General features: G+C 41.9%; 1 protein-coding gene across 1 annotated transcript; it reads right to left on the bottom strand.

Annotated features, from left to right (window-relative positions):
• Window positions 1-10321: 10321 nt before the first annotated feature.
• Window positions 10322-21392, bottom strand: LOC128737356 (4-aminobutyrate aminotransferase, mitochondrial). Its single transcript, XM_053831978.1, has 6 exons — window positions 21261-21392; window positions 21058-21167; window positions 20441-20612; window positions 11421-11583; window positions 10511-11361; window positions 10322-10443 (listed from the first exon to the last, which is right to left on the bottom strand). The coding sequence occupies exons 1-6, from the start codon at window positions 21328-21330 to the stop codon at window positions 10322-10324; spliced, it is 1488 nt and encodes a 495-aa protein (XP_053687953.1). The 5' UTR covers window positions 21331-21392.
• Between the last annotated feature and the right edge of the window lie 4513 nt (window positions 21393-25905).

Below are 25905 nucleotides of genomic sequence, written 5' to 3'. Positions count from 1 at the left end.
CTATTCATATCTGTGAAGTTGTGTGTGAAATAACTGAATATTTAACGTAAACAGGACTGCACAAAGTTGGTATTTTAAAAATCCCTATAAATTGATTCCTAGTGCAAATAATAAAGCGACTGAATGTCGTGCAGGTCACCCGTATACATCAATATTCATTAGGCCAATTAAGTTCAAACTACAGCGGGTAGGCAGCACCACCCATCGGTATATTTTGTGGGAAGGAAGTTCTGCAGATTCAATAATGAAGATTTCTGCTTTAAACTAAAACGTAGTGCTACGTCAAAAAATCAACTGAGTTGCCAATGAGTAAATCAGAAAAAATGTTGCGTGCTTATAAAACGGTTATAAAGGTTGTGCTTTGCCAGTCCTCAAATGGTTCAATGGTTATACCATATAGTTGGTAAATGGTTGGATAATGCGTAAAACAGACCCCATAGTGATCTTTAGCCTCTTATCCAGCAACTCCTACCCCTACCTCCTCGTGGTACCAGCCGGAATACGAGCAACTTTAGCGGAGATCGGGTAACCAACCCCGGTGGAAACTAAGGTCGTTTACCAACAGGGAAGAAGGCACAGTGTGTCTCGACACTGACTGTAAGATGGCAGCCCCATCACGAGACTCGGTAGCGTAGGCCTTGGACCTACCAAAACTGTAAAGCTAAAAAGAATCAAGGAAATCTTACACGGAACATTCGGCATGGACTAAGGCGACGAAATAAGGACATGGAATGGAAACTTGGTACCTGAAACTGCAGATCGCTAAATTTCGTTGGTGGCGACCGGGTGCTGCTCGATCAGTTATATCCCGAAAGTTTGACCTCGTGGCACTGCAGGAGATCTGTTGCAGGATTCATGGCGGCAAAGCCCAATTTTTCCAGAGCGGTTAAGCGACCAACGAGCTGGGAACGAGCTTCCTAGTGTTGGGCAAAATGCAGGATCGCGTAATGGAATGGAAAGCGATCAATGAAACGATGTGCGTGTTGAGGATAAAAGGCCGTTTCTTCAACTACACCATCATAAACGTGCATTGTCCACACGAAGGTAGACGACAAGGAAGCGTTCTGTACGCAGCTGGTGGCAGCGTACGACAGCTGCTCACGACGGGCCATCAAGATCGTCATCGGGGATATGAACGCCCAGGTCGGCAGGGAAGCAATGATATAGACCGGTGATCGGGACCCATAGCCTGCACAACGACACGAACGATAACGGCCAGCGATGCATCAACTTTGCAGCTTTCCGAGGCTTGGTGGTCAGAAGCACCTTCTTTCCCCACAAAGATATCCACAAAGTCACCTGAAGATCACCTGACCAACGAACTTCAAACCAAATCGACCATATTCTCATCGAAGGCCGGTTTTTCTCGAACATCACTAACGTACGCTCCCTACGGGGTGCGGATATCAACTCAGACCATTACCTTGTAGCAGTACACGTACACTCTTGCCGGTCGATAGTATCATATGCGGCTTTGAAATCAACGAATAAATGATGCGTGGAAACTTTGTATTCACATCCCTTTTGGAGGATTTGCCGCAGTGTAAATATTTGATCCATTGTAGACCGACCTTCGACGAAGCCGGCTTGATAAGTTCCCACAAATCTATTCGCAATTGGTGATAGTCGGTGGAAAATGATTTGGGACAGCACCTTATAGGCGGCATTGAGATCGGTGTTCGCTCGATAGTTCTCACAGTCCAACTTGTCGCCCTTTTTATAGATCGGGCAGATAACCTCAACCTTTTCACACCTCCGGTAGCTGTTCCGTATCCCAAATTATAACAATTAGTCGGTGTAGACAAACGGCCAGCTTTTCTGGTCCCATTTTAATAAGCTCCGCTCCGATGCCATCTTTTCCAGCTGACTTGTTGTTCTTTAGCAGCATGATGGCCTCCTTAACTTCGCTTACCGTTGGGGCTGGCACCTCTTCCCCGTTTGTTGCACCGCCGAAATCGCTTTCCCCGCCGCCATGGATCTCCGCCTGGGCGCCATTCAGGTGTTCGTCGAAGTGCTGCTTCCACCTATCGGTCACCTCACGATCGTCCGTCAGAATACTGCCAGTCTTATCCCGACACATTTCGGCTCGCGGCACAAAGCCTTTGCGGAATCCGTTCAGTTTCTGGTAGAACTTTCGCGTTTCCTGTTAATGATGCAGCCGCTCCAACTCTGCATATTCCTGCTCTTCCAGGTAGCGCTTTTTCTCCCGAAAGATTTGGTTTCGCTGCATCTTCTTCTGTTTGTGTCTTTCCACGTTCTGACATGTGGCACTGCGCATCTTGGCCGCCCGCGCAGCGTTCTCCTCATCCATCACCCTCCTACATTCTTCGTCAAACCAATCGTTCCGCTGATTTCGGGCCACATGCCCGATGGAGCTCTCCGCTACACTGCTGATGGCTGTTTTGGTAGTGTTCCAACAGTCCTCGAGAGGGGCTTCGTCCAGTTCGTTCTCTTCCGGCAGCGCAGCTTCGAGTGAATGCGCGTAGCTTGCGGCGACGTCTGGCTGCTTCAGCCGCGCGAGATCTAACCGAGGCTGGCGTTGGTACCGAATGTTGTTCACAACGAAGAGTCTTGGGCGCATTTTAACCATCACTAGGTAGTGGGCCGAGTCAACGTTAGCGCATTGATAGGATCTGACGTCGATAATGTCTGAGAAGTGCCGACTGTCGATCAAAACGTGGTCGATCTGTGATTATGTCTGATTGGGTGACCTCCAGGTGTACTTGTGATGGATTCTGTGCTGGAAAAACGTACTACGTACGGCCCTATTCTTGGAGGCGGCTGGAGCTGACGATGTACAAAACGCTAATCAGACCGGTAGTCCTCTACGGACCTGAGACAGTACCTTTGCTTACGGAGGACATACGTGCACTAGCCGTATTTGAACGAAAGGTGTTGCGAACTATTTTTGGCGGAGTGCAAACAGAAAGCGGAAGGTGGCGGAGGCGTATGAATCACGAGCTACAGGCACTGCTTGGAGAGATTCCCCCGTACACCTGGCGACAGTTGGGAGACTGGTGGGCCGGACACGTTGCAAGGATACCGGACGACTGTGCAGTGAAATCCGTTCTCTTCAAGAACCCCACCGGCACCAGGAATAGAGGGGCCCAACGTGCTAGATGGCTCGGCCAGGTTGAAGCCGACTTGCGTATGTCGAGATGCACAACGAATTAGCGACGAGTAGCCCAGGACCGAGTACAATGGAGAGGAATTCTAGATACGCCAAAAGGCATCCCGGCTCTCGGCTGCTAAAGTAAGTTATACCACACCGGCGCGCCGCGGCGCATCTTGGGGCCTAGGTAGAGGCCTCAAAACTGGAACGATCACGCCCTTTTTCGCTTCGTAATACCGTTTCTAGTACCAGCGATTGTTGGCCCCACATATCTTCCTTTTTTCGGTAGTGCAGCGTTTTGGTCGTAAGTGACTTGGTCAGTTAGAAAGGACAGAATGCGAGAAAGTTGCACAATAAACTATTTTATCATTTGATTCGTTTTGCAACCAGTCTATTAAAGCAACTAAGCTGAGCTGAAAAAAATTCTCAATTGTACGAAAATGTAAATAGTGTACGAAAGTAAATTGTGTTTATGAGAAAATGATATACAGAACATTTGAGCTATTTAAAACCATCCTGTAATTCACCATTCACCATTCACTAGCATTTTTACTCCTCAAGGCTTGTAATGATATACAATGGTTGGAAACTATTTACAAATTGAAGCTTTAAAAATTTCAGAGAGATCACATCGTTTAAATACACAAAAAAAATAAACCAAAATATTATACCAAAATTGCAAGATTGTTCTGCTAACTTGCTTTCACGTAATTATTATGTTTTCATCGTGGTCAGAATAATCTTATAATGAAACAACCATAAAAGTGTATTGCAAAAAAATATATTTTCTCAACCCTCGTAAAGCTGTATCAAAACAGGTAGAACAACAATACAGAAACACATTGATCCAACTTTCTGCCCTCCTGGAAACGGAAGGTAAATTGGCGGCGAGACACCTTTAACTTTTGCGCTGCGAAACTTTTCCCCATTTATCCAACCAATGCATTTGTAAGAAGGAATTTCCTGTTTTTGACAATGAAATATGTGAGAAAGTATTCCTTCTTCGCTACGTTGCGTTGGGGGGAGGCAGACTTCGTCCGTATATAGCTACTTCACATGAAATCATTCGTGTATCTGATTTCGCTTCAATTTTATGCTCTATGTTTTGCTAAGACTTAAACAGAATCGCATTTTTATTTCCAAGTTTTACTGGATGACCATTTTTCCAAAAGTCGTTACTTTTTGCAAGATTTGAGGTGAAAGAATTTCAGACATCACTTCATATTTGTAGCACCGGAGCGTGCGGTTGGTCAGACTGGCCCCCACCAAGTGCGCTAACAATTTAAGGCGCGTAAAAGGGCATGAACTTCATCAAGGCACTAGCAATAAATGTAGCGAAGGACTAGTGAAGGAACACCATGCTTCCGCAAACAACCCGAAGTGTCACTGATAAATAATTACACTATTTTTAGTTATTACCTATTCGAATAGACTAATCTCATGTTTTTAGTCTTGACCTTGAAATGCGGTCTTGCATATATATTATTTTTTTTTTTGAAGCGATGATTCTACAATTGATGATGGGACGGTAGGGGAAAGAAATGAAAATTTTTTGGTGAAGGAGGGGGAAGAGCGGAAAGGTGAGGAGGGGGGGGATATTGCTGGTGTTGTGGGTTCGAATTCGGTTATAATCTCAGATTATAGCTTGGTTCGACTCATGCACCTTCCAGCATTGAACAAAAGGTAGGAGTCAAAACGACTACTTGTTAAGCGTAGCTACCAATACCCCCCTACGCTACGCTTCTATAAGCGAGGCATTCAGTGCGAATCCTCTACAAAATTCCTTCACCCGATTTTAACGCTAGGAATCCTAGAGACTCTGTGCGAATCTTTTTGGTTCGTCCGGATTCTTTACTGTTCGCAAAACGCTGCGATTAACCTGCGAACCTGATAATATACAAACACCCAATTAGATCGATAGACCTAACGGAGTACTTACGCGCCTTTAAGGACGACATTTAGCGGAGTACAAGCTGAACGCGAAGAGTAGTGGAGCTGCATAAATCAATCGAAAAGGCGTTGCTTGGGGAGATTACCAACGTACATTTGTCGAAAGTCGGTAAACTATAGTGAACCGGATATGTCGTAAGGACATGTCTATACAACAACCCTTCCGGCATCGGCACAGAGGGACTCAACGTGTGAGATGGCTAGTCTAGATCTAAAGCGTCATTTTTAATGAAAAACTGTGACTTTAGAGACTCCTTGGAAATGGGCGACGGGTAATCCAAGATCGAATTTAATGGAGCTTAAAACAGCACCATCCCGGGTCTAAGCTGCTGACGACGCCGACGAGGATTGTACAACCAGCCTCGTACATTTTCCTGTGCTCTAAACAACTGGTTGTGAGTTCCTCATTGGATATCCAGTTGTCAGGCCACCAGGCACGAATGATATATCGCAGGCATCGGTTAATAAATACCTGCAGGTTGTCTCCGCTGCGACGCACCACGTTTCGCAGGCATACAGCAGTACGGATTTAAGGTTTGGATTGAAGACTCGGGTTTTCGTACGGAGAGTGATCTGGTTTGAGCGCCAAATGTTTCGCAGACCTGCAAAGGCACCCTTGGCCTTCCTCATCCGTGTGGCTATATCAGTCCTGGTACCACCATCGGGCATTGTCTGGCTACCAAGATATTGAAAGGCGTCTACCTGCTCAACTTGTTGTCCGGCTACTGTGAAGTTGGTGGAATTGTCAGTGTTCACTACCACAGACTTAGTTTTTGCTTGCACGAGAACGCCTCGTACTGAGCCTCGATAAGATGGACTAGCTTATCTGGAACTCCTCTACGCCTAAATGCGCCCTAGATGTTTTCATGGTTGAATCAGTCATACGCTTTTTTGATCGAATTACCCTACCCAAGCAACCAAAAGTTCGAATATTACTTGACACGTGAACTCGAAAGTTCATAATTAGTTCAGATTCAGTTACATGGAACTTTCTTGCTGATTAGTAGTGTATATCAAGTATACGTGGAACTAAATGCTTTAAGAAGTGCTGTGAGTACTTCATAGATACTTCAACGCTATTAGGATGCTACATGAAGTTCTGAAGTAACTTTAGTTGCTAACAAGTTCTGCGTGCTGCTTTTTTGTTTATATTTCTGGTGATGAAACCAGCAGAACCCAAATCTATTTGAGATTGATTACACGGTGTTACACGAAAAAATACTTCTTAAATGACCTAGTGTACGTAACATCCCCAAAATTTCAAGTTATTGCAAAAAAACGTTTTTTGGCTAGCTGTCCACATACTATCATGAATAACTCAATAATTTTCCAAGCAATTTTAAATTTTTTTATACATTTTTGGAAAGCTTAGAGGATAAGCTTTCAAGATATATATACATTCACTATGGTTATACAAAAGTTAGACGAGATTTTTTCAATTAAATATGAAATCTAACCAAAAAATTAAAAATTTTCTCACTTTGGGGGTCCTTAAAGTGACCTTAAAAATGACCCACATTCCTAAGCTCAACATCACTTGTTTTATATGCAATCCTAGACTTTGGTCAAAATTTCAGCCAAATCGGTCAACATTTGCAAATTTGAGACCATTTTTAAGAGTTGTAGAATTTGTTGCTTCTCATATATCACCCGCCTAATCTTACATCGTGTACAAGACGCTCAGTTGTACGTCTAGGCGGGTGATATATGGGACCGATGCAGCGAACCCGAGACAGCTCGAAAGTTCGGTTAATTACTTAAAACTGACGCTGCTTAGCAGGTTATAGATTAATATACATAAAGCTGTTTAACCCTTGTTAGACACCATTATTCGAACTCTTGGTTACTTGGGTATTGAGTACTATGAAAGTAATACAGAGCAACGTGATGCTACGCCAGTTATCGCATTCAGTTAGGTCTCCTTTTTTAAGGACTTTGACCAATATGCCCTGCATCGAATCCACCGGAAAAGTTGCAGTTTCCCATATATTGCTGAAAAACTGATGCATCATCTGGGTTGACAAAGATAGGTCAGCTTTGAGCATCTCAACTGAAATAGAGTCTAAATTGGATTTCTTGATGGCTGCTTCAATTTAATCCAGTGATGGCGCCTCAGAATTGATGCGATTATTGCGACGAATTATTGGCGTTACAGAGACTGTAGATTACAGAGGTGCCGAGACCAACAAACAAAACGGAGAGTACCATAATAAATAAAGGTAACTCTCCGCTTTCGTTCAAAATTTAGCGGTTTTTGAGTGTCTTGTCGCCTCTGTAATCTCCAATTACAGAGAATTGGCGTCATACGCTACTGGTTTTGTTGATCTCTGCCATTTGTAATTCGGAGTTGTTCGAAATGTTCAGTCCATCGCTCAAACTGTTCTGTACGGTCAGTTCTGTACGGCATCTGTGTATTCATCCTGGCATCATTAAGGCGGCGAGAAATATCGTACAACAAATGGCACTGGTCGTGACGATGCCGCTCCATTGCTCTTCGACGGCTCCACCAGGTGGCAGCTCCGAGGCTCGGGATTTAAGTTATTCTACAAAGGCCCGTTTCATCTCAGGATTCTCCAATCGGCGGACGTCGCAACGGTACCCAACTTTCTTCTTTCGTCGTTGGACTGCGACTTGGACCTGCGATGAGCAAATGTGATCTCAATGATAACACGGTGATGGTCGGATGCAATATCAGCTCTGTATTTGTTGCGTCCGTCAAGAAGGCTCCTTCAACATTTTCGGGTGATGCAGTTGTGGTCGATTTGGTTTTCTGTTCGGCCGTCGCAGGAAATCCACGTGACTTTATGTGTTGATCTATGGAGAAAGACCGATCCGCGATCCATCAATGACCATGTTGTTACTGCCACACAATTCTGTTAACAGCTTCCTCTTTTAGCTCATCTTTTCTAGGTCATGGCGTCCCATGTGTTCAAGGTCCGTGTTCTTTGAGCCCATCTTCGCGTTGTATTCGCCCAAGTTGATTTGGATGTCCCCCTTCGGGATTTACTCAACCACGCTGCTCAGCAGGCTGTAGAAACTCTTTTTCTCCTGCTGGTCGAGAGCATCTGTTGGCGCATAGCACTCGATTGCTGAAAGGTTTCTAACCCGTTTTCTGAATCTGGCAACAATTATTCTTTTGTTCATCGGTTCCCACTTCATCAGGGCCACATGTGCCCCTGGGCTTAGAAGGATTTCAACTCCTCTTTCTCGAGTAGCATTCTCATCTTGTATGCCAGAGTTAACTTCCCCAGATGTCTTATCTTCGCCAGTACCCGGCCAGCGGACCTCGCTCAGCTCCAGGATTTCAAGCTTTAGGCGGTCAGCTTCCCTAGCTATTTGAACTAGTTTGCCCTACTTGGCAAGAATTAATTTTTTCTGAGGTAGAAACATTAATTTTTAAAACTCTTAAAAATTTTATTTACTGATTTTTATATCAAAAGCTATGGATCATCTTAGCTACCACGGGACAGAGAGGGTTAAATACGTTCTAGAAAGTTGTTGTTCCTAGTAACGCTTTTCCGAAAAAATTGCTAAAAACGTGCCGATCTTTGAAAGGATACGGCCAGAATTGTATTGCTTTGGATCAAAATATTCACCCTTATTGTGTTATTCGAACGAATTGGTTTTTCGACCGAAAGAAAATGGTATTTTTCAATCCGCCGGCAAAATCAATTGGGCAAAAAAGTCGTTTGAAATAAGTCGAACGAAATAACGATCCGTTTGAAATACAGCATGGGGGTGATACGACCCAAAGACTTTGTTCAATTGAAGATAGAATTAACAAAAGGGCGAATGTCGCAAGCGTAAACAAACCGAGTGAGGGTTGATTTTCCTATGCTGGTCCAACAAAAAGTAACTCTCACTCGTTTTGTTTACATTTGCAACATTCGCCCTTTTGTTTATTCTATCTAGAATTGACCGCATCGCTGGCGCTGTCATCGATTAGTGGTTCGTATTATTGAATATCTGACGCAAGTTTATGCTAGCATCTTATCGAGAATATTACTCATTTCGGCACCAACTTTTCAAAAGGGTCTTATTCCAAAATGTAAATAAACCTAGTGAGGGTTGTTTTTCCTATGTTAGTCCAACAGAAAATAACTCTCACTTGGTTTGTTTTTTTTTCAATTAAGCCCCTTTGAAAAGTTGGTGCCGATTTGTTTATGGATAAATTGAAGTTTACTGCTATCCAGCTTTTTACGAACCATAATGGCGGAAGGTATAATCCGTGTTCGTGTTATTTTAACAGTCTTTTTGACATTTCCGTATACATCGCACATTTCCTTTCCCCACGTTCTCACGGCAAAACTAAAGGAACATGCGGAAAGAAAATGTGCGATGTATACGGATATGTCAAAAAGGCTGTTAAAATACTACGAACACGGATTATGCCTTCCGCCATAATGGCTCGTAAAAAGCTGGATAGACTAAAATCATATTATAGAAAAAGGTATCGACAAGGTGATATAAAATAATCAAAACTTTCGAATTTAAACATTTCATTACATTTTACATGTTTTTTTACATGTTAATTTTACATGTTAATTTTTACATGTTAACTTATTGTACATGAAAATTAAGCTATTAAACCCTTCTTATGCAAAACGTCAGAGACACCGAAGACAAAATACTTTTCCAACGAAAAAAAAACGAAACAGTTTCCTTGGGATTGTTATCCAGCTTTTTACGAGCCATAATGGCGGACGTGTTCGTAATATTTGAACAGCATTTTTGACACTTTCCTAATACATCGCACGTTTTATTTCCGTACATTCCTTTAGTTTTACCGTGAACGCGTGGAAAGAAAACGTGCGATGTATTAGGGAAATGTCAAAAATGCTGTTCAAATATTACGAACACGTCCGCCATTATGGCTCGTAAAAAGCTGGATAGAATTTCTTTCTTTATTATCAACATCCACACTTATTCATTTTGCGGTAACATTTATCTTTAACCTTTTTAACTTGCTAATATTCCATCCATGTTGGAAATTAACGTTTGGAATCACAATTTTCCGGAAGACAAATGTTCTCACTTTTTATTCAATGGCAATGTCATGAATATTAGGCATTATAAGTCAAAACAAAATACAAACAATCATATTTCACCCTCGACGACAATTAGAGAATGGCAGCTGCGTCTAGTCGTACCAATGTTCCAAATAAAAAGTGCCTCGCCCAGAAGCTTTTGTAACTCCAATTGAACTATCAGTAGCTTAAAACGCTAGCATCAACGTGCATGGAATTTCCTAGTCACATCTTATTTAAGCTCCTTCAATACCTGGTTAAATTTATCGAGGAATATGTCGACGTGTTTCTCCTGGAACACGAGCGCAGGTCTAAAGCGGATCCCGATTTCTCCGCATCCTCCAGAAAGTATGCCTAAAATTAATCAAATTTTTACGATACGAAACAGCAACGCTATATCCTAGTAGTGCAGTGTCCTTACCTTTCTGCTTTAAAGCTGCTACAATATCATCTCGCAGTTTTGTACTAGCACAATTGATAGCCAAAAATGTTCCTCTACCTCTGGCAGAGTTGAGCAGTTGCGGATAAGCGTTCTGAGCCTGGATCAACCCTTGCTTCAGTTTAGCACCACTTTTATTAACATTTTCTAATAACGAATCCTGCTTGATGACTTTGAGAATCGATTCCAACAGTAGCAATTTACTTGGGTCACCCATCCATGTGTTGAACACACGGTACGGTTGAGCCGGTTTCATGTGAGATCCATGATAGTACCCACCCAGTTGCATTTTTTTGCTGAAGGTCACCACATCCGGGGGACTTTCCAAATTGAAATACTCATGGCACCATAACTTACCGGTCGGTCCACCACCAGTTTGCACCTCATCCATCAACAAAGCACTTCCATGCTTTTTGGCTAGTTTCTGCAAATTCTGGAAGAACTCAGGCGAAGCTTCATTATCTCCTCCTTCACTTTGAATGGGTTCGACAATTATACCAGCAACTGGAATTCCTTTCTTTGCATAGTTTTCAATTAGTTGTTCCACTTCCGCCAAGCAACGAGCGTCTTCTTGAGCATTTTCACGCACGTTCTCCTCTAGAGGATATCGATACTTGGGGAAAGGAGCGATCGGCCAGTCGAACGACGGAATATCAATCTTATGTATATACTTCGAGTGGGTGGTCGACAAGCAACCCAGCGTACGGCCATGGAAAGCTCCGTAGAAGCTCAGAATGCTGAGCTTCGGAGCACCGGGAACTTGATTGATCATACAAGATTGGATTTCCTTTTCCGAAAATGTTTTTACATCCCCGCGCTGCTTAGCTTGATACCTGTTGGAGAAAAAATCGGTGATTATTAATATGTTTTTTCAAAGTAAAGTAAAATTTACCAGATAAAAATATTCTTAAAAGCATTTTCATTCGAACACGAACCGCACATCATTGTAGTGACGTGATCGACGCCAGTTGGGGCTACTGACATCAGCACACTTTGCAGTTTGGTCGGCCATTCTTCTGCTGGGAAAACTCCTAACGCGGGGCGATTGATGAGAGCTGGAAGAAAATCAGACTCGTAAATATGTGCGACGAGTATTTGCATCAACAGTCGAAATAGTTACAGATATGAAATCTATTTTTGAGAATGCTGCAATATTTGATTAATGATTTCTTAATTTGTACTTGTATCTTACAAATATCTCAAAAATTTTATTTTTCATTTAATGAGATACCGTGACCGACCCTAGTTCTGCGCATTTTTCTTTATATAAGTATTTTTTAACATTGTGCATAACTATGATCATTGCGTTATTTTTTTATAAACGTCTGTAGAATATTACGCCATTATTCACAAATGGGTCATAATATTTGATAGCGAAATAATTTAACGTGAAACTGAAAGTATTTTATATGTCAGAAAACATCGTCGTTAGCAGCAACGCTAAGATTGTCGTGCTAGAAGATTAACAAATTTATGATCGAAATTCTTTGCAATGATCAAATTACCCAGCACAATTAGAAAGAATAATTGGTTTTAGTCATGTTTTAGACAAAAAGAGTGATTGCATGCATTGCTTTCCTTAGAAAAATGCGATGCAATAATGCGCAGATTTAGGCACAGATTTTTTATTCATGTTCCAAATTCTGCGCAGTAATGTATCCTACGAAGAAAGCGCGAAAGAATACGCAACCTCACCCAAATGGCTGAGGTATGGAGGCATGAAAATTCAAGTAGAATCTTTAACTTCCATTGATTGGAATCCTGTGCTGTGTCTCGGGGTCCGAAACCACGAGCGCCAATTCATGAAACCATGTCTTCTATTTTTTTAAGTGCAACCTCAAGGAGCTGCCAGAGAGTGGGGCAGTGGTTTCTATATGAAAACACAAGTTTTGGTATTAGTCTAAAGTGTAATGTTCAGTATGCAGAAAACCCGAATCAATTCGCCCTTTACGTTATCAAGAATAAAATATTTAAAATGAAGCAATCAAAATTATAACAATATTCCTTTGCCACCCGGACAGCACAAGAAGGCCCGATCATGGATTTAATTATGGTAATGGTTAATGTCGGATTTTTTGGTGTGCTTTCAGCGTTTAAAGACATAAACAGCATGGCAGGAGTATTTATTTTCACTTTTTGGGTGCGCAGAATTAGGAGCAAACATGCGCAGAATTAGGAACATGGACAAGAAAGTGCGCAGAATTAGGCACCGTGGATAAGTTTACAAAACGAAAAATATACTTAATTGTTGGTCGACTTATAATTCCTATATTTTTTACCAGATATTATAGACCGTAGCATTACATGTTGCTGCTATCCACGTTGTTAATTTAAATCTAGAATACTTAGAATAGCGGAAGAATCATAAAAATGTCTTAACTGCGCAGAATATGGTACGTTCACGGTAATTTGTCTGATTGAGTTGTGAAACATACATAGCTAACATTCAAATCTCACCAATTTGTTTGCGGTATATGCTTGAATGTAGCTCTGTCCCAAAATTTGTATATGATTTGTACATGTGTTATGTGTATATTACGATGCTGTTTCTTATCTGGTCATTCATAAACATTATTTAGCAACACGTAACCTATGTCATTATCGAATGCAACAATGCATTCATTTGCTAAAGCCATGATGCATTGATAAAACAGTCGCTATGCTGAACTGTTCATATTATGCCCCGATTTATCTTATCGGAAAGCGTATCACCTTACGCCCCGGCAACAAAAATCGATGAATTGAATTTACTGATTATAGCATAGCTTCGCAAAAAGTGGCCAAAACCAACAAAAACAGTTGCTTCAGCTAACTATTAATATGTATAAATGTTGATCACGAAAAAAACCGACAGGAAAATCTTGATAGAGAAATATTATGTTTTTTTTGTTTTACAATGTATCGAGTATACATAACCGAGTTTTAACCGAGTGCTTTACTCGCGCTGTTGTATTTCGTACAATGCCTGTAAAAAGTTAACTTCATTTCGCTATATCACGGGATACTGGTAATAAAGAAAATTGCTGTTTTCAACAAAGTTGATCCGCAGTCTAAGATCTTTCAATTGGTGGACAAAGTTTGATAAGTTTTTCACCAAGTATCATTAATATTCGAGTAAATTCTGTTAGGTTTTAGCATGGCTATAAATCGAAGTTGGCGCGAGTAACGAAAAGTTAAGCTTATTGTAGCCCCATTGTTTCAACCTTACTAGTTACCATAACCCATTACTCAAACAGTTCTCCGAACATGGCTCATCATTCTTCACACCAGCTGATTTTCAACTAGAACGGGAAACAAATTCCATTACCGCTCGAACTCCTTCTCGTCGCTTGCAATTTTTCCCTTTTTCTTCAATTTGCCCTTTAGAACAGACCAGTGTTCCTCAATCGGCCATATCTTCGTGCTATTGCCCGGATTTCACTCCTTAAGAACTACAGTCATGCCATTGCCGTTGTACCACTGTTTGGTCGAATTTAAATTGTGACAGCTTTCCAAGTCGGGCCAGAAAACGCAATGAACCTCATGCTGTTTTAGAAAAATCAACAATTTTTTCAGAAGGCACTTCTGTTGATAAATTTCCTAGTTCATCGTTCCAGAAGTTTCGAAAGTGACACTTTTCAGTCCGCAACTTCAGCTTTCTTTCCAAACTAAGATCTTTTTCGGCCGCTTTGGGTTTCGAAATTTCTACCAATTTCGCCGTGTATCTCGATCATAACATCGGTATATGTTTGAAAAATCGAATTAGTTTTAAGACCAACTTTGCTTCTGTGACATTTCTAGGTTTCCTGTCGATGCTTAGACATTCTTCAAATCGATTCAGAACATCACATGCCGTGGATTTTCGCGTAACTTTTCAAAAGGACCTCTTTGGTACCCCCGTTTCCGATTATTACGACGACATAAAAACATTTCAACGAAAGTTTTCTTAACGATTAGCTAGCTAGTAATGTTAGCAAGGTTGATGCGTTAAAGCGCATTTGCATCGCCGTGATAAGCGAACGAGAAGAGACACGAGAATCTTTCATTATTACTTAGGCCTTTTTGAAAAGGAGCGAGAATTCAACATTTTATCAGTCTCACGACTTACGACAACTTGCAAGCGAATATTCCAAAATTTACATTGCGAGCCTGTAGGATTGATTCTGAACGCTCTTATGACGGTGCCATCGTAATGTAAACAAATAAACTTATCCTGACAACAACACTCACTGCGATTCTGTTTTCACGTCACGACCAGAGAAATTATCAAAATTTTGACTCATAAAATAAAGAAACGACAACACTTTTTGTGCGTCTAATTTTTTTCGTGTACAAAGGTTGATGCGATAAATCAACCATATCACATGTGACATGTGACGTCTGCCTAAAAGATATTTATACGGAAAAATGATAGCAGTTATTAATTAATGCAAATAATAACATTCGAGCTAACGTAAACTACCGGTTTGTTTGGAATTACGAGTGCGGTAAGTAGAATTTCATTTCATTTATTTGACCGCCAAATTAAAACAAAAAATCTAACGGGTGGCAACTAAAATTTTAGATTTTTTTCGCGGCCCCTATACTTAACAATAAACGAGTTCAGAGAGAAATGGGAGTATGTATGTGTTAACTCTCTCTCTCTCCTCTTTTTGTCAATATTTTTTCTTTTATTTGTGCTTTGCTTACCCAGTTTGGCTTAAAATGGCGTCGCAACAAGAAGCATGTCGGGAGCGCATTATACACTTCTACGAATTGCCACAGAAATCTCGTCAAAAAGTATACGGTACAACATTTAAAAAGCGAATACGTTGCGGCTTCGACTGTTTACCGTATTCTAAGATGCCCATCAATTATTCGGAAGCAAGGTAGTGGAAGACCAGCCAAAATTATAGACCCAGCAGCACATCGTTCTCTTTCTCGTGCCTTCAACAACAAACCCTCTGGTTCTTCAATTATAGCATCATTAACGTGGACTGCCCGCACGAAGGTAGATCCGACGATGAGAAAAAAGCGTTCTACGCTAGGCTGGAGGCAACGTACGACCGCTGCTCGCCACGGGACATCAAGATCGTCATCGGGGATATGAACGCCCAGGTCGGTAGGGAAGAAATGTATAGACCGGTGGTAGGACCCCATAGCCTACACACCGACACGAACGATAACAGCCAACGATGTATAAACTTCGCAGCTTCCCGAGGCCTGGTGATCCGAAGCACCTTTTTCCTGCGCAAGGATATCCACAAAGCCACCTGGAAATCACCTTACCAACGTTAAAATGAGCACCAGACGAATGTTTGAAGAAAATTTTGATCCCGTTTCTACAAAAACATCATGCAGATGGACAATACGTGTTTTGGCCGGATACCACATCATCGCATTACACCAATAAGACACAATCGTTCCTGAATACCCATTCGGTCTTATTTGTACCCAAAAACCACGACCCGAAAATTCTGTCTCAATGCGCCCAATCGAGGATTTCAAATGCAGTTGATTGGTAGAATCAAGAGATGCATTCGCACAGTTGACATGACGGCCGTACAACGCTCCTGTTCGGACATCAAACGGAAGCTTTGCCAAGCAGCCGATTGCGGACCGTTTTCAAATGTTAACTATTTTTTCAAGAATTAATAATGGATCTTTAATTTCGGTAAATCAGATCTTCTTCATGTATCTTTGCCTATTTTTGACAGCTTGAGAAAAAAGAATCAAAATTTTAGTTGCCACCCGTTAATAAAATAATCCTCCCTGTGAATTTCAATTTGCTTATCAAAATAATCTACAATCTACAAATCTACAATAGATGCACTACACATGTTGGTGGGAAAAATTGAAAGCTCTATTGCAACTAAAGAAATCTCACTTGCAGCGTTTCTTGATAATGAAGAAGCATTTGACAACACTTTACATTATTCAGTTGAAAAGGCAATGAGAAAGCATGGAGCTAATCACAAAATAATCAGCTGGATTTAAGCCATGCTTACTTGTCGAGAAATTACTGCTCAGCTTGTAGGTATGTCCAAACAAGGAAAACTACTAAAGATTGTCCTCAAGGTGGGACACTTTCGGTCTTACTGTGGTGGCTAGTCGTTGACGATCTGCTCAAAAGTCTAACTGACAAAGGCTTTCAGGTGATTGGTTTCACAGACGATTTAGTAAGGGAAATTTGATAGTTTAATATCCAAAAGAATGCAGTCTGCACTAGATTTCACAATTGAATGGTGCACGGTGCTGCCCCAGACCGTTATTATCAAAAAAATGCTCCATAAAATCGGACCTCACCAGTCGATTCGTGAGGTTGTACAGCATCTCTGGTGAAATTTTCAAAATCCTCCTGCTGTGGAAATTTGAGTTACGCCCAAACCAAGTTTTAAACCATCAGTTCATGAAATAACCTGTAGATAGTGCTCTACACATTTCAGATATAACATTACATGATCTTTATAGCTGCTGGTAAAGCTATTTTGAAAGTTTAAAGACCGTAAGTGCATTTTGTTGAATATCTAATGTGTCAAACGTATAAATTCGACTACCATTAATGCCTGGTAAATGCCTGGATAATGCGGAATATAGACCCCATAGTGGTCGTTAGCCTCTTATGCAGCAAATCCGATCCCGACCTCCTCGTGGTACCAGGCGGAATACAAGCAACCTTAGCGGAGATCGGGTAACCAACCCCGGTGGAAACTAAGGTCGTATACTAATCGGGAAGGAGGTATAGTGAGTCTCGGTACTATAAGATGGCAGCCCCATCGCGAGACTCGGTAGTGTTGCCTCAGTACGACTACACACCTAAATTAAAGCTCACTTACAAAATTCAAGCAAATTCGGAGTGGAATATTCGGCATCGACCTAGGCGACGGAACAAGGACGACGAATGGAGACTCGGTACTTGGAACTACAGAACGCTAAATTTCACATGTTGCGAGCGGGTGTTGATTGAACAGCTTAAACACCGCAAACTCGGCATCGTAGCTCTGCAGGAAATCTGTCGCAAAGGAGAGGAGGTATGGAAGATCCGTGGCGGAAAGGCCCTGTTTCACCAGAGCGGTGGCACTACCAACGAACTGGGAACGGGCTTTGTAGTGTTGGGCAGAATGCAGCATCGCGTGATAGATTGGAAGCGAGAGAATGTGTGTATTGAGGATACAGGGGCCGTTTCTTCCATTATAGCATCATTAACGTGGACTGCCCGCACGAAGGTAGATCCGACGATGAGAAAAAAGCGTTCTACGCTAGGCTGGAGGCAACGTACGACCGCTGCTCGCCACGGGACATCAAGATCGTCATCGGGGATATGAACGCCCAGGTCGGTAGGGAAGAAATGTATAGACCGGTGGTAGGACCCCATAGCCTACACACCGACACGAACGATAACAGCCAACGATGTATAAACTTCGCAGCTTCCCGAGGCCTGGTGATCCGAAGCACCTTTTTCCTGCGCAAGGATATCCACAAAGCCACCTGGAAATCACCTTACCAACGTACAATGAATTAAATTGACCACATTCTCATAGAGAGCCGGGTTTCCTCCTCCCTTTAAGAGGAGAAGCTCCCATACAAATGAAACAAATTTCTGCATAATTCGAGAACTAATCAAGCAAGTGGAAACCAATTTGGCAAGCATTTTCTTCTATGGTGTATTGAAACCCCTCCCTCCTCTAAGTGGGGGGGGCTCCAATACAAAGGAAATACAAAATTTCCTCATTACTCGAGAACTAGTCAAGCCAATGGAACCAAATTTGGCATGTGGGGGGTTTTGAAGGCATGAATTTATTTTATGATGGTTTGGGACCCAACAGGGGGTAGGGGGAGGACTCTCATAAAAATAAAACAGAAATTTTTGATTACCCGGACTCAGGAGATTGTAGCAAACTACGCGTGCGGATGGACGCGAAAAAAATTACTGTCACGTTTTTCATAGATTTTAAAAAAAAATTTGCGGATATTTTACGGAAGAAGGTATTTTTAAAATCAAAAAGTTTGATAGTGTCGTGTTTAGGAAATATTGAATTCAAGTGAATTTTAATGTGAATGTCTATGCTATAAAACTTCCGAACATTCAACGGCCTTTGCGAAACCGGACAGAAGTGAAAATTATATTGAAATACCTTCTCCATACTCGAAGTTGAGGATCTATTCCCGATATTTCTCGGAAAATGTACCGTCGTGAACTTCCAGAAGAATTGAATACATGTCAATATTATCCATTGAATCGAGATTCGTCGTTTTATCCATAGTATTCCAGAAATATTTAAGGACATGGCCGATTCAACTGACATCGATTGGCAATGTAACCTGAGTACCAGATTTGAAATCGGGTGAGGACGTTCCTTATATTTATTTATTCTTTATATACTCTATTGCAAAAGCAAAGGGCAATGTATTGCAAGTTTGATGTGCTCTATTTTCCCGGAGGGGAGAGTTCGATTCTTCGGACATCCTATTTTGAAGATTCTTGAACCAGTTATTCTACGACAATTTTTATGCGACGGTGACGGCGAATTTTGTACAGTGACATCAAGTTATGCCCAAAGTTATTGTTAAATCAATTTTTATATATTCCAAAATACTTAATTATCTACTTTTAGGTTGCTGGTGTATTTTATATATTTTCAGTGAGCGAAATAAGGTGCTATATCCTTTATTAGAATAGATACTCCCAACGAAACAAATTTACAGTTAATCAGAAACGGTTGATACAAGACGTCCCTGTTTCTTCTTCCCCTGTTGATTTTGAAATGCATCTATTTCACAAATGCATCTTATTCACACAAGATTTATTTCTTATAATCGTCTTTGCGGCAATACTTCACAGTTAGCCTGGCCGATTAAACATTTGCAATATATCTTTGATACTTTGCAAATGTTAATACAGACTGACTACTGACCTCTATTACTTTTCTTCAGTTGGGTTATTTTCATTTCTACGCAGTTTTAATGTTCCACACAGTTTAACATGCAGTGGAAATACTTTCTCTTTTGCTCTACTTAATCTTTTTGCTAAAAGAAGTGTAGCTCTACCCTTTTAGGTTTCTGAGCTTGTGTAGCTTTCGTCTAATTTCCAAACAACTTTTAAGGGGCTTTATTTTAAAAGGGCGCAGGTATGCGCAGCCAACCTCCACTACGTTATGTACTGCAATGCAGTATGTTTCACTTCATATGCATGTCACGGTGGATTACGGTGGAACATTTGAGAAAACTGCGAATGAAATTCCCAAAAATATATAAATATGTGTTATATATCGATCAAAAAAGATGATGAGGTTTTTATGCCTCCTTGAGAGCGGTCGATGTATGATCATCTCAAGGAGGGTTTTCCTCATCCAATTCAATTTATGAAGGCCTGGCTGGCCAGCCAGATAAATAAATAAAATATACGATAATGTTTAATAACTCTGTAACGATTGAGATTCGGTCGGTGTTAAATAGGACCTAATCACAAAATTTAAAAAAAAATAGTTGGTGATAGCAAACGATCAAGTATCTTCTAAGCTACATTTTACTCTATTCAGATTACATAAATGTTCAAACAGCCGATGACTTAACACCGACCATTTGACACTACACGTAGGATTTATTTTCGCCAAACGTGGTCGTCTATTACCCCCTGAAATACGCACTAAGTTTCCTAACACCCTGTATAATATAAAAACAATGTTGTGTTTGCTCCCAACCCATCGAATCGGTTTCTCTCTACAGTATAAAAATTGACATTAAATTGAAACTTTTTTTTAATGCGGTTTTAACTCAAAAGGTCAAAAGGTGCACCAAGTCACCACAAATTGAAACTATTAACCTTCATAAAACGATATAATGCTATGGAATGCACAGGAAACATGGAATGAAACTGTATTATATTGCAACTAGTAACAAAATCAGCGTTATTACTATTATTATTAGGTATTATTATAGTTATGGTGTACTCACTCTTAAGGTTATGATCATTCTGAAATACTTCTAGCAGTTTTCCATGATTGTATCCTAACGGCATGGAAGAAATTTGCATATATATGTCCAGCAGTACGTTTCCATCGACATCCTGCAGATAGTTGCCGACAGACCGGTCATAGTCGGCAAACAGCTGCACCGAACCCGCATTCTACGAAAGGAATAAGCAGATCGAAAAAAACAACAACAATTACTTCTTCTTCAGGCGAGACAAATAAAAATAATTCAATGTCAGATATTTGAAACCGAGATATGCGTTGTACGTCTGCCGTTTACCAGACGTGGGTGTTACAGGAAGCGAATCATACGAGCCCTCGGTCGTCATCAGACACGCCTATTGAAAATATGCTTTCTCAGGTTATTTTTAAATACTTTGGTAGATAAAACACACAGCCGTACCATAACAAAAAAAATATGATGGTATTCACCGTCCCCTGATTGGCCGACTGCTGGTGGTTTGTATATTGAATGATTGCGAACAATTTGAATCAATTGAATCAATTTGGTAGGACGTAACAAACAATCAAATCTTGTTTAAGAGAGCCTTCATTAGATGATGATTTGATACACAGTTTGTTACTTTGTGTAATCCTCACCTGCAATGAGTTTAGTTTCTGCAACAAGGCTTTCGATTTAGGGCCGGGTACTTCAGTCTTGACAATTGGTCCTTGCGGCTCATTCAGCTGAGTTGCAAATGTTCGACATACTGCATAAGAGATGAAATGTATTAGGTCTATAGTAGTTATCGATCCCTTTTCAAGGCAATTTGAGAAAAATCTCAATAGATGTTTCAACTTACATTTTTGCAAGGTATTCTGTGTTCGAGACTCTGCCTGAATCGCAACAGCACTAAGCGTCTTCAACCACATGCTTTTCGATGTAGTATTATATTAAAAGATTTACCACGTTTTATTATCCACCAAAACCACAAATCCGCACAAAACGTAACAATTCCTCCAAACACTCTTCGAACAAAGTTTTTATCTCTTCGCCAGTACTTCTCACTAACCATGCGCCGAAAATCGGTTGCTGCTGCCCGCTGTTCTGCCAGAATGCGAATGATAGAGTAAACCAAAATCTCGTTCCAAATCATGCGGTCGATGAGAACTAAATAAACCCGCACGAGCTTTTTATCTCTAACGTACACGGCGACTCTCTAACTCCAGGCTTTCTCTCTCACACAGGAGCACCAAAAGCTGTAATTTTAGAGTCATAACATCAGTTACCGTAATACGAAAAAATGCATTTATTTCTTGATTAGAATTTAAGTGAAAACACCAAAAACCTCAATTGATACTAAATCACATTAGATGTACTAAGAAAGTATTATACATTTTTATGCTTCGTGAACGGGAGCAAAGGCCTACCCTCTTCTGACAGAGAAAAAAACTTATATGCACATAGGTGGCTCATAATTACAAAGTCAACGTGCAAAATCCCAAGCTACAAGAAAATAATCGCTTTAATTATGTAACGAAAACGCAAGGCGAACCTTTCGTGAGCTCATGGGCACATGGCCAAATATTTGCTGAATGAAAAAAAAGTCGAGTAAAGTTCTCGAACTCAGAAACAGACTCTAACGAAATCTGCAAGTCGTAGGCGAAATGCGTTTCGAAATGCGTAGGCGAAATGCGACTAAAATTTCGACTTCTCTTCCATTCAACTAAGATGCAAAAAAATTTTTTTGTGCAATATTTGTTAACTAACAATACTCTCACAAAATTCACAGTTTGGACAGTTTTTTGTAGTGTAGTGTGGTGTGTGCAACTCGTGGTTCTCCAGTTATTTTTGTACACCAAGAAATCTCAACTCAATACTCAAAATCCCGAAGAAATCTTCGATTAGGCGCACTGAGATAGATTTTTCGGGTCGTAGTCCATAATTTTGGCTGGTCTTCCACTACCTAGCTTGCGAATAGTTGTTGGGCATTTTAGGATATGGTAAACAGTCGAAGCCGTAACATATTCGCTTTTTAAATGTTGTAACGTATACTTTTTGCCGAGATTTATGTGGCAGTTCGTAAAAGTGTACAACGCGCTCCCGAAATGCTTCTTGTTTCGACGTCATTTTAACCTTCTGCGGCTGAGGTGGTGGTAGTCTGACAGACATTAGAAATCTGAAAAATGCAACAGTTGCGTTATGTATTGTATTTTTATTCTAAAGTTTGAAGTGTCTTCCCGACTCTTATCTGCGGTCTAATTACATCCAACAGGTTGCTAAAGATATGTGCTCAATTCTAAAATAATAATAATTAGAATTTACATCACTCAATGCTATTATTAAGCTAAGTTTAGGTGTCCAGCAAACTACCACGTCAGCACAATCGTTAAGATAAGGGCACCTCAGGCGCAGAAGGTTAAGCAAAACAAGGCAAGCATAAACAAAACAAAAAATATTGACAAAAAGAGGAGAGAAAGAGCTAACATATACATACTCTCATTTTTCTGTGAGCTTGTTTGTTGGGGAGTAGAGGGGCCTCAAGCAGCGATCTCCACTCCGAGTTGATGCAGCTCTCGAGCAAGCAAGCCAGCCCGTGCCGGTTCATGGAGAGTTCGGACATTCCAGGTACCAACCGTACCAAAAGTTTCCAATCGTTATCCCTTAATCGTTTCCTTGTCCCTTGCCGTGTCCTATACCGATTGTTCCGTCCTGAATTTCTTTGTTCGTTGTTCGTGGTAATTGAAGTTTCGGTATACTACCTCACCGGGGTCGCGATACCTACATCCCGCTGATGGGTCTGCCATCTTAGGTATAGCTTGCGGGATACAGCATTTCATATTCAGCCGCCCGTTACGAGACAGACGCTGTGTGAACCGCCCCTCACCTGGAGAACAGGCGCTCTAGTTCGCACCTCCTAGCTTAGCTGCTTCAGTAAGTACATGAAGCATTTCCGGGTAAGGCCATCGACCGTCATCATTTGACTTAGATCTGCGTGGAGGCGCCAGGTGGGAGCTTGAGAGAGCCAGAGCTATGTTTGACGCTCCTTCCAGGTAACTCTCTCCATTTCATACCCATACCCAAGGGAGTTCCGTGCAGTAGACCCTATTGCCGGCACTTCTTTCAAGTACCACATCTACTACAGTGGCGGTAAGAAAGCTGAACATGGAGTCGGTTTCGTAGTGTTGGGAAAACAAAAGCAACGAGTTATCCGGTGGAGGCCCGTAGATGACCGTATATGCGTGTTGAGGATTAAGGGCAAATTCTTCAACTATAGCCTAATCAACTTATACGCACCGACAAATGATAAATCCGATGATGCTAAAGACGAGTTTTACGACAAACTTGAGAGGACCTATGGAGAGTGCCCAAAACACGACGTGAAAATCATCATCGGAGATGCAAACGCGCAGATCGGGAGAGAGGATTTCTTCCGTCCAGTTATTGGAAGACATAACCTGCATCTGTCGACCAATGATAACGGTCTGAGGCTCATAAATTTTGCCGCGGCCAGAGGGATGACCATCTGTAGCACCTATTTTCCACGTTTGAATATTCGGAAACACACCTGGAGGCATCCAAATGGAGACTCTAGCTCTCAGATCGATCATGTCTTGATTGACGGTCGACACTTTTCGGATGTTATCGATGTACGGTCTTTTCGTGGACCAAATATCGACTCTGACCACTATCTCGTAGTGAGTAAGATTCGCGCAAGGCTGTCGAACACGGCGAAAACTCGCACTGAAAGGACGCTGCGTTTCAACATCCAGCAGTTAACGGCAGACGGCGTAGCAGTGGAGTACGCCAGGAAGCTTGACCAGCGAATCGCAGAACAGCAGGTAGAAGAAGATATAAATGGGCTGTGGAGGAACATCCATGGTGCCTTCCAAACAGCAGCGAGAGAGGTGGTAGGCACGACGCGTGGAAGACAGCGTAACAGCTGGTTTGATGCCGAATGCCAGAGAGTGACAGACGAAAAGAACCAGGCCAGGAGTCGCATGCTCACTGCGGCAACGCGTCAAAACAGAGAGAGATACAGAGAGACTAGAGCTGCGGAAAAAAGAATCCATCGTCTAAAGAAACGCGAGTACGAGGAGCACGTGCTCGCCGGCGCAGAGGAGCGATACGCCAGCAACGACACACGGAGTTTCTATAAAACGGTGAGAAGCAGGAATTTTGCCATCCCTGTGATGTGCAATGATAGTGCTGGCAACCTGCTTACCGACAAAACGGCGGTAGCAGCCAGGTGGAAGGAGCACTTCCAGACACTATTGAATGGAGAGGTAAATGCGGAGATCAGCAGGGACAGGATAGAAATTGTAAGCGATGGTCAAGCTGTGGAGCCACCAACACAGGAGGAGGTTAAGAAGGCAATCAGTGAGCTGAAAAACGGTAAGGCTGCTGGGAAGGACGGTATCCCGGCTGAACTTCTAAAAGCGGGGAGCGAGCGGCTGTACGAAGCAATCCACCGGATCATTGTCAGAATCTGGGAGGAAGAACAAATGCCGGAGGAGTGGTTGGATGGCCTCATTTGCCCAATTTTCAAAAAGGGACATCGAATGGAGTGTAAAAACTATCGAGGAATTACATTGCTCAATTCTGCCTACAAGGTGCTTTCCCGTATCCTGTTCTGCAGACTGAGACCGTTAGCGGAGTCCTTCGTCGGCGAGTACCAAGCTGGTTTTCGTGAGGGTCGCTCCACGACGGATCAGATGTTTACCCTGCGCCAGTTGCTAGACAAGTTCCGGGAGTACAACTTGCAGACACACCATCTGTTTGTGAACTTTAAAGCGGCGTACGATTCAGTTAAACGAAATGAGCTGTGGCAGGTAATGCTAGAACATGGTTTTCCGATGAAACTAGTTACACTGATTCGTGCGACGCTGGACGGATCCAAATCATGCGTTAGAATAGCGGGTGAGACCTCAGCTGCTTTCGTGACGTTGGATGGACTGAAGCAAGGGGATGCACTCTTTAACCTGCTATTCAACATTGCCTTGGAAGGTGCATTACGAAGAGCAAACGTGGAAAGGAATGGAACTATCATCACGAAATCTCACATGCTTCTTAGTTTTGCGGATGACGTCGATATCATCGGAATCAACCGTAGAGCAGTGGAAGAGGCCTTTAGGCCCTTTAAAAGGGAAGCTGCGAGATTGGGACTTACCATTAATACCGCCAAAACGAAGTACATGGTTGCTGGTAGGGAACGTGGGAGCCCAAGTGGTGTTGGTGCCGAGGTGGAGTTAGATGGGGAACGATATGAAGTAGTGAAGGAATTTATATACCTTGGTACACTCGTGACATGTGACAACGATGTAAGCCGCGAAGTGAAACGACGAGTTGCAGCCGCGAATCGGGCTTTCTACGGATTACGTAGCCAGCTGAAGTCCCGTAGTTTGCACAAAACTGGCGCTCTACAGAACACTAATCCTCCCGGTGGCCCTTTACGGACACGAATCATGGACGCTAAAGGAAGCTGATCGGCGAGTGCTTGGGGTTTT

The sequence above is a fragment of the Sabethes cyaneus genome, chromosome 2 (genome assembly GCF_943734655.1).
Source record: "Sabethes cyaneus chromosome 2, idSabCyanKW18_F2, whole genome shotgun sequence".
In the NCBI taxonomy this organism is placed as follows: Eukaryota; Metazoa; Arthropoda; class Insecta; order Diptera; family Culicidae; genus Sabethes; species Sabethes cyaneus.
This window is presented reverse-complemented; position numbering and strand designations above follow the sequence as displayed.